The sequence below is a fragment of the Pelecanus crispus genome, chromosome 5 (assembly GCF_030463565.1).
Source record: "Pelecanus crispus isolate bPelCri1 chromosome 5, bPelCri1.pri, whole genome shotgun sequence".
In the NCBI taxonomy this organism is placed as follows: Eukaryota; Metazoa; Chordata; class Aves; order Pelecaniformes; family Pelecanidae; genus Pelecanus; species Pelecanus crispus.
The window spans coordinates 76489737-76499311 of NC_134647.1; the positions used below are offsets into that span (position 1 = coordinate 76489737).

The 9575-nt window shown below is 36.7% G+C and overlaps 1 protein-coding gene across 1 annotated transcript in view; it reads right to left on the bottom strand.

The window, feature by feature from the left end:
- The window catches only part of TTLL7 (tubulin tyrosine ligase like 7), a 52859-nt gene extending 44674 nt beyond the window's left edge, over positions 1-8185 (bottom strand). Inside the window, exons 1-5 of the mRNA XM_075710528.1 lie at positions 8161-8185; positions 7878-8006; positions 6881-7002; positions 6105-6172; positions 840-998 (exon numbers count right to left, since the gene is read on the bottom strand). Of these exons, the coding sequence (XP_075566643.1) occupies positions 840-998; positions 6105-6172; positions 6881-7002; positions 7878-8006; positions 8161-8185 (503 nt within the window). The remainder of the gene's footprint in view (positions 1-839; positions 999-6104; positions 6173-6880; positions 7003-7877; positions 8007-8160) is intronic.
- Between the last annotated feature and the right edge of the window lie 1390 nt (positions 8186-9575).

Below are 9575 nucleotides of genomic sequence, written 5' to 3' on the forward strand. Positions count from 1 at the left end.
TTCTTTGGCAGAACAACCAGTCTCCAGCTTTTGTGATTATTCCTCTCCAAGCAGCAAGAAGAACAGGCTTCCAGTCTTTCTTTCTCACAACTTCTGCCCGAGATACAGGTTGCAAAGAACTTTCAGTGCTAACCTGACTCAGTGATGATGTTGGACACAGATCAGTACAACTAAGGATGGCATAGATTAAGCTCAGTATTTCTGTAGGCCAGTTTCCCCAGATCAGAATGAAAAATGGTTTATATACAGACTATAAACTGGCAGTCCCTAACTACACAGACTTTTAAATAACTGTAACAGCTAATATTTTTCAGTGTATCACTATTAACCCTGAATTCCCATAGCTTTGTTGCCTCAACCTTACCCTCTATTATTTATGATACATTTTGGTGTTCCAATGCTGCATACACCTAATATGCTGAAGTACTTTCCAGGCATTTCTCTGAAATGTGCTGCTACCTTTCCCTTCAGCTTATCTTTGCCCTTATCAAGAGGACTGAAAAATAAGGAAATAGAAAAGTTTGGGATCTTTACTTGTACAGTAATTCTGATATATTTTTAATAACTAAGAGGTTTACTATACTGTATAATCCAAACTAATATTAAAACCAGTAAAAGCTAAAATTGAAATATCAATATTCAGAACAACATTAAAATACCACTTCCATTTAGCTTTATATTTTAGCTGTTTCTGCTTGTCCAATACATGAACTGTCTTATACTGATCATAGAACTTTAACTACAAATTTCTTACTAATACACAGCTTCTGTTAATGTTGTAAGTAGCACTGGATTTCACCCTTAATGGGTAAGAAGGCTGAAGTTAATACGCAACTTACCCATGTCCCATTGCACCATTAGCTGGTTTGACTATGAAAGTTTTCTGTCTACGTTTCTTTTTCAGTTCTTTTACATAGTTCTGAAACTGTGTGTATTCTGCAGGGAAGATCCATGTTCGAGGAATAAAACTATACTCCTGAGGCTGACTCTTGATCATTCTGCAAAAAAGTGTAACTGAGTTAAAATCTTTTAACTACTTTGATGTATCAATCCTCAGAATTAAAAAGCATTTACAATAATTTGACAAGGAAATTTTTTTAGCAAATTGCTGCAATACGAAAGCAAACCTCTGCAATTGTTTAAGAACAGTTAGAGCTCTATAGCATAGTCAGATGCATACTTTAAGAACAACAAAAACAGACTATCTTGTGCATTTTTGCTTGCTATCATGTCATGTTTGCTTATTATGTTAGTGGCATCCATCTCATTTCTTGGCATCCATCTCACTCCTGTTATAGTTTTTGTTCAGTTACTCAGATGATTTAATGCTACTTCTCTTCTTAGAAATATTAAACTTACAACAGACCATGTGATTATAGTTCTTTTCCTACCTAATAGACTCCTGGATTCCTGCATTTCTCTTTCTTTTTTTTTAATTTTTTTTCCTTGGGAGGGGTGGGGATATTTGGCAAGTTTCATATTGCTATGTATGGGGATGTATGAGGATCAACACACCCAAAAAGAGGACCTGGGATATCTGGAGTTTCTTCATGGGTGCAAAAAATATTAATAAAGAGGACTGAATTTAAAATTAAAATGGAAGCAATTTAAGAAGAGGTTTTTATTTCTTTCTAGTCTTTTGAAGGAATTTCAAAAGTAAGGAATTATAGTAAATATACATTGACACAGGCCAAGCAACTGCTCATGCACCTCCAATATAGGGCAAAACACAGAAGCTTGGATTTGTGTTTGGTACCAGCGTATTGTGATTGAGATTCCCTGAGCACCTTATTTAGTCAAAAGGAAGCAAAGAAATGCAAAACAAGACAAGGAGGGGGAATAGAAGAACAAAAACAAAAATAAGGCTAAGACATCGTAGGGAACAATCTCTGAAATTGAATCTGGTTAAAGGATGCAGCAAGGTCCGGATCTCCCTGCTTTAATAGCTGTGGCAGCTGAAGCAGTGAGCATATCTCATTTTATAGCTCTGTTGTCTGAATGCAGAAAAGACAAACAGAAAAGTCATAGAGAATTCAGTTAGTAGAAGTTTCCATGACCCAAAGCTCTGCATCTGGCAGACAGGAAGGATACACCCACACCAGGCTGGCAGTGCGGGCTAGATACATATGGGTTAGCTTTAAACAAAGTAGCTTTAATGCTGGTTAACAGCCAACTTACAGGAGCAATGTGGACTTGGTGGTACTACACAGACTAGTACACCGTTGTTCCCAGCAGAATAAATTTAGTCTTTGCTGAGTTAAATACTGGTGCAGCTAGCTTGTTTCAGGTACTCAGAATACCTGAAACTTCATACATAACCTTACATGAAATTAGTTCGGGTAACTCAAAACTAGTCTGTAACACAGGGTGGACACATCTAAGACACAAATATCAGACCAACAGAAAGTGACTGGTTGTTTAAAAGGAAATTAACTGGCATAGAAAGTTCCCCAACTTTGATTTTTAAAAAAATGGCCCTATGATGACTTTTAATACTTTTTAATTAATTACAGATTTAGGCATACTTCTACTTTTGTAATGGAAACTAACAGTATCAGGATAACTTAAATGTAGAAGAGACAATATCATTTCAATTTTTCATTTCTACTGTGAGCCTACATAATACTCCTGATGCAGCGTAAGCCACTTTTTCTTTAAGTGGCTCAAATACTAATGGAAAAAACCAGAGCTGCCAGCCACATCTGTAAGGCTAGGACTGTAGCCAAGCCCTACTGGTATAATAGATACACTGTTACCAAATTGTTTAGCCAACTACCCAACAAACACTCAGCAGAAACCACAATAGCTATAGTAGTCCTGAAGTACTGCACGGGGTTCAGCGATTCTGCAGCTTCATTGTACCTATTATTTTTACAAATCTGGTTTGATGAAAGCCGCCAAATATTCACAAAAAAAGTTTTCAAAACCATAAATAGATACTACAGTTCATGATTCATGCATATTTTTAAACTACTCTCCATCTGCTACATATTTACAAATGTTTTCACCTTGCTAACTGAATAGCTTATCTATGCAGAAATTATCCTATTCTTACGCAAAAAGCAATTCCTGTGTTAGTTTCTATCCCTCTCCAAATTATGTATCACATGCATCCTGAAGTGTTACATGATAGAGACTTGCCATTTAACTTACTCACTAGTTTCAATACACATACTCCCTACTCAATGAATACAGCTTCACGGTATTCTACATATAATAATATTTTGTGACTGCAAGTACATCAGTTCTATATGCCTTTCCTCTACCTTATGCATAACTGGGTAGACTACAAACACTTAATAATAGGAAGCAGAATACTTGACCATTGTTTACAAATTCTGGTGCTCACTAAAACTTTCAACAAAAGAATTCAGCTCTGTTCTTTCCCGCTTGGCCCTATTCAGAAATGGCCTAGGAACATCATCAAGTACTTTGCGGAATCAAGACCTATTCCATTACAATAGCCCTATTTTCCAGCACATCTGCTCCCCACGACTGTGGGTAACCACTTCAGCTGTGCTGCTCTATTCTTTAGCCTTGCAGTCCTTACCAGGAGGCCTGAGAATTAAACAGCAAGTTATTGTTCTTCTGAGTGCTATTTTAGCTCATGGATGTGGTCAGACTGTGCTCTTGTTTCTCAGAGTGCTTTCCGTGCAAAAGAATCAGCACTGAACCAAAGGTAGGTAACTAAAGACGTGACTTGTCAGTCTAATACCGCAGGTTCCGCTGCCTAGGTTTCAAGATCCTCTGACTTTTCAGGTATGAAAGGAGGTTAGTGGGTACATACGGATGAGAACGATTCTTGGTCCACGATCAGTTCACAAACCTTTTAACTGTAAACAACAAAGGTGTTGCAAAAAAGACCATCTCATACATGGGTCTGTTCCCCTTCCCATTCATCCCGTACACCTTCTCCCCCACTTAGTGTATTCATTCTGTAACCACACTTATCCTTCACATGAGGAGATCTCATCTAAGAGACCGTTTACAGAAATTAAGATCTAGTTGGCCCTACAATGGCGCCTCTATGTTTTTTCTTTTCTGTGTTCTGATTATTCCCCTTGAAAATGATTCTCATGCCTCCTTTTGTTCTCAATTACATTCCCACTTCTATCTGTTCCGTTACTCTGCATCCCTACACTTTCTGTGCTGCGCTGTCTTCTTTCATATTACACATGCTACATATTACACCGCTCCCTTCCACACTTCTGCATGTGAAAACCACATTGTCCTGTGATCCAGGGTGCCTAGATATTGGCTGTAAGGGGAATTCCTGAAGTGCAATACTTCCTGAATGGCATTTGCCTCTCAGAGTACGGTAGGTCTGTTCTTTCGCTCCGTTCCCAACAGCTTGCATAAAATGGAAGGGTGAGATCAGTATAATAACAAAGGTAAAAGAAAACAAAGACCCTACTCTCCACCAGTTCTCAGCAGTTTTTTCATGAACTCTCAATGGTACAAAACCCACAGCTATTCTGTACAAGTCAGTATCAGGAATAGAAAAGACTGCATGCAGCAGAAAAGCAAGAGGATGGAATTAGTGTTTCTGCACCATCCTGTTCAAATAAATTGTAAATCAGAACAGCAGCTGTATGGAACAAAGCCCTCCACTCTACAGCCAAGAGCCTGCCCAACCATGTATCACAACTGACTTGTGATTTTCCATACATATGTCTGTTTCAGAAGCAGTCTCAAGGGATATCATTTTGACTTTTATAAATTATGAATATTATGTATTGAATTGTGAGGCTAGCACTGCAAAAAACACACTGATTAAAACCCTGCTACACCTACTGATACTAAGTGAAGTCACAACATAGATATGTTTGACCCAGAGTTATTGTAGCAGAGAAATTATTCCCATCTTATCTAGAACGTGTGCAATCTGTGCATTGAGTACCTTTAAACTGTGTTTCAAACTCAAAATTCAGTAGGTTGAGAGAGGTATAATCAGGCTGTATTTGGAAACAATGTGTGCGTGATAACAAGAGCCTTTTGTCCATTTTGCACATTTTTTTTAAATCACAGAACTGTAGCAATACACAGGGATACCACTGCCTACCGAGCTCACCAATGTTGTTCCACTGTTTCCAGGACCTCTCCAAATAGCTGTTTGCCTCTGTGTGCTATCGCTATGTTTTTACTTAGAGTTTAAGCCTGGAAGGGGCAGTGAAAAGGGCTTGAGTAGCATGCATTGACACAAAGGAGTTCTGGCACACGCACAGGACAGGTAGACACCATAGCAATGCACGTAATATTTGCATTATAGTAGTTGCATACATTCTACACGCTATGTGTTGTAGTTACAAAACAGAAAAGGAAATAGAGACAGACAGAGAGAGGAGATAGCACATTAATTACATTAATACATGAAAACAAATTCTGTTCTGCTAACAGAAAATGCAGCGTAGGTAACATTGGGGGCCAAAATATTAACTCTATCAATAAATTGCTCTTTAAACTAATTTAGATTACAAGAATCAAAATATTCATGCACATTTATCCCTAAACTTTTCCTTATTACCAGGCTGTTGAATCATTATTTAGCATTGTTTTCTTACAGGTCTTACTCACAGATTCTCAGCTAGGATAATTCCTCAGAACCCAGTTATTCCACTAAAGTGAGGAGAATTTATAATTAGACAAATGCACCTCTCTGACTTATTTCTTATATAAACAGTAAGATGCTTCACATTTTTTAGATTTGATACACACACAAATATAGTTATTAATTATTTAAATAAATAATATCCATACACATACTAGTTATTTTTTCTTTTCCAACATTACAGAATATGTGCTGGGTGTATTACGTATTAAGTGTATTATACAATAAATTAAGGCTCTCCTACATTTTGCAATGCATATACAGAGAACTGAACCCACATCATTTTCCACTGAAGTCAACTGGAGAGAAACAGTAGCCCACTCCGATGCTACAGATCCAGGAACAAAGCCAAACTTATTAAGGAATTTTGGAAATTATTATTGGTCTTCTCATAGCCTCTTCGTAAAAATAAACAAACCTTATGAGCAATAGTTCAGTACTGAAATACATTAAATACTATGGCTGAAAAACTTCTCAATATTAAAAGAAAGATTACTTAGTCATGTTTCTTGCCAGAAAATCCTTTCTGCAGATCTCTCCCATTCCTGGGAAGTGGTTGATTCTCTGAGGAAAGAGAAATAAAGAAAGTTACTTGGTACTTTTTGGTTTTCCTGGCATACCTAATACAATTATTTAGAACATTCAACTGCATGCTCAGGCAAACGTAATTAGTGTTGCATATAAATTATTTAAGATAATATCTTACATTATACTACGTATCCTTAGCAATACTAAAGCTACTGTAAGCTGTATTCTCCTCCACAAACATGAGTATGCCCACTGATTTCATTTCAGACATGAAAGGAGACTATCATGCTCTTATTCATAAAGCTATCTAGGAACAAAGAATGCTATCACAAAGTAATGGTAAAAAAAGGAATTCTTTATTCACAGAAAGTGTGGAGAGTGCTCTGCTTGTTAACTTACTGCTTTAAAAGCTTATGAGCAACTTATAAATGATGTTTTGCATCTTCTTTCAAACTCTGATCATTCACAACACCCAACTGTCAGACAAAAGCATAAAAGAACAGCCCCAAATATTTAAACACCAGATTCCAAGTGGTATGAACAAATAACACTGGAAAAGAAAATAGGATTTTAAAATATGTAGTGGTATAGCCTTATTGCAATCTGGTTGGTGGCATTTTGGGGGTGTTTTTTTTTTTTTTTTCTCTTCATATGGATGTAACTTACCAGAAGTGACACATTACTGAATGCTTCAGAGTGAAGCGCTTTACCGAACCATGTCAGAAATCCTAACTACCACTCTACCTGATAGTTCCGAAGCTCAGCAATCTTTTCTTGTTGCACAGCAGAATCACTCCATATAAGATTAGCTGTTTCATCTTCATCACGTGTTTTCACAAATCCCATTTCTCGTATTACTACACGTACTACAGAGAAATCACATACTTAAGGAATATTTTGAATCTCTAAAATAGATTCATTTTCAAAATTTAAAAAAACAGTTAAGATTTCAAACACTTCCAATATTCAACCCTTTGTCTGAGAACAATGTTAGCATGCAAACTATTATTTATCTTGCAATATTTCCATCAGTCTATTGCAAACCTGTCATTATAACGTTACAGCACCTCGTACCGCGGCTGGAATCAGAACACAACCACTGATGGGAACTGTAAAGAGCTTCAGGGCATTCCACAATCATCTAGTAGAAGTCCACTTGCACGGCTTTTAGACTTAATCTTGGCTATCACATATGTTAATTTTAAAACAGTGATGACTATAAGCGTCACTGCAGACAGTGGACAAGAATGCCTCTTTAGTCAAGGTACAGTAGTTACAAAAGCAAATGCATACATTATTTTAACATAAAAAAAGAGAAAAGACTGATTATGTGCCAAGCATAACTCAGGTTCTAGGCGGAAAAATTTTTCTGAAGTAGTCCCAAGCATCAAAATACAATACATGAGTAGACTGAGAAACCTCTATATAGTAATTAGAGTATTTAACATTAAATTTACACTGTTCATCTTTCAAGGCTTTAAGTAAACTTCCAAACACATATGTAATTCATAATTAGAGGTTTTTTCCACAGCTTTCTTGATTATTTATTTTTTTGCATTGAAAGGCCCTTCCCTGAGTAATAGATGCACAGCATTCAAAGCTATCAACTCAATGCTACAAAAAAAGAAAACCCAAAGTTTTCTTACAAAATTGATACAAAGTCCATTAATTCACCCCATTAGTTAGTAACTCACTCGCACCAATGGCTCTTAAGATGAAAACAAAATATGTAGCTTCCTACCAATTTCATATTTTGTGCCAGCGACATTTGCAGTGATGACTCCATTCTTCTTCTTTCTGACTTTTCTTTTAATTGTGCTTTGGTAGGGTAGCTCCGAACTCAAAGTCAGAGGAGCAGTTCCATGGTTATCTTTGAAAAATAATGTCGTAACTATCATCATCTTTATATCTCAAATAACGTATACAAATGAACGAAAAATACAAACATTTACTTCATTACAACTTAGCGGTACAAGCATACTGAATAATTAATAGGCTATATTAAAAATTCAAGACTAACATACCTCCCTCATTAGGCAAGGATGGCATTATAACCTAGGATAGTGCAGAAGCAGAGCCCAAATTCCGTTCCAAGTTCTCAGAAAATGATGGAGCTGTTAAAGCCAAATATTTAAAGCTCCAGTCATACCATTTCAGTCTCTGGTTGCAGCAAATATTACTTCTGGAATGGATAGATACCTGTGTTAAAAAAAAGGTAAGAAAAACTCTGTTATAGAGAAATCCTGAAAAAATATAAACAGCACAAAACTAAATATGGAAATGCTTTTAATAACAAGTCAAAAGTAATGCTTATTTTAAAAGATTGATCCAGTTATTGTAAATACCAAACTTTGTTCATTACGATTCAACTGTTTTGTTTCTGGGAAAAATAATTTTGCAGTATTAATTTTCAAAATGAGATTATACTACCTCATTTTTTTGTTTTCATTTGTGTATGGGAGATCTTGGACATGAAAATAGGTAACACTGAATTCAATCAATACTACAAACTTCTATCTCCACAAAGCTCTCTGAATTTATAGCAATTTTAAACCATATTTTAATTAAAGATTTTAAATCAGACACACTGTATTATGTGTTTTCAGGTACCAAATGGGAAATAACTGAAATCACCTTAATAATCTTTTTCCACTTTTTCATTTTTCAACATCTTTTAAAGCAATTGTCCAATAATAACACATGGCTGCAGTTTCATGACCACTTCATGACACAATGGACATAATTTCAAAGACACTCTGGGTTGGCAAATATCTAAATTGTCAGTTTCTAAAATGAGTAATTATTTCCATAAAATGCTATTTTTCATGTCTACATTGATGCAAAATTTCAATTTTTTTTCTCTATGAATACACTACGACACGTGAAAATCCCACATATTAAAAAGTTTTTTAGGTCCAGCTTAAGCACATAAGTAGTTTTCCAAAATATTTTACATAGAATGAGGTCCGGTCCTTTGTTCCTACTGGAACCATCTCCTTCCCAAAGGAAAGTGTCCAAGGAAATTGGACAGCCTCAGCTTCTCCTCCCACCATGTCAAGCGACAGATGAGAGGTACACCATCTGGGGGAACGCATCACCCAGAGCTCCAGCTGTGAGCTGTAGGCTAAGCCACAGGAGCAGCAGACTTGCTCCTGCTTACACCTCCGTGCTTTGTATGTCCCCAGCGCAGTACCACGAGAAATTCCAATTCTGCAGCAAGAAAACCTAGAATCATAGAATCATAGAATCGTCTAGGTTGGAAAAGACCTTTAAGATCATCCAGTCCAACCATTAACCGACACTACCAAGCCCACCTAAACCAATCAAGGGTAGACTAGACTAAACCATATCCCGAAGTGCCACATCTACCCGTCTTTTGAACACTTCCAGGGATGGGGACTCCACCACCTCTCTGGGCAGCCTGTTCCAATGCTTGACC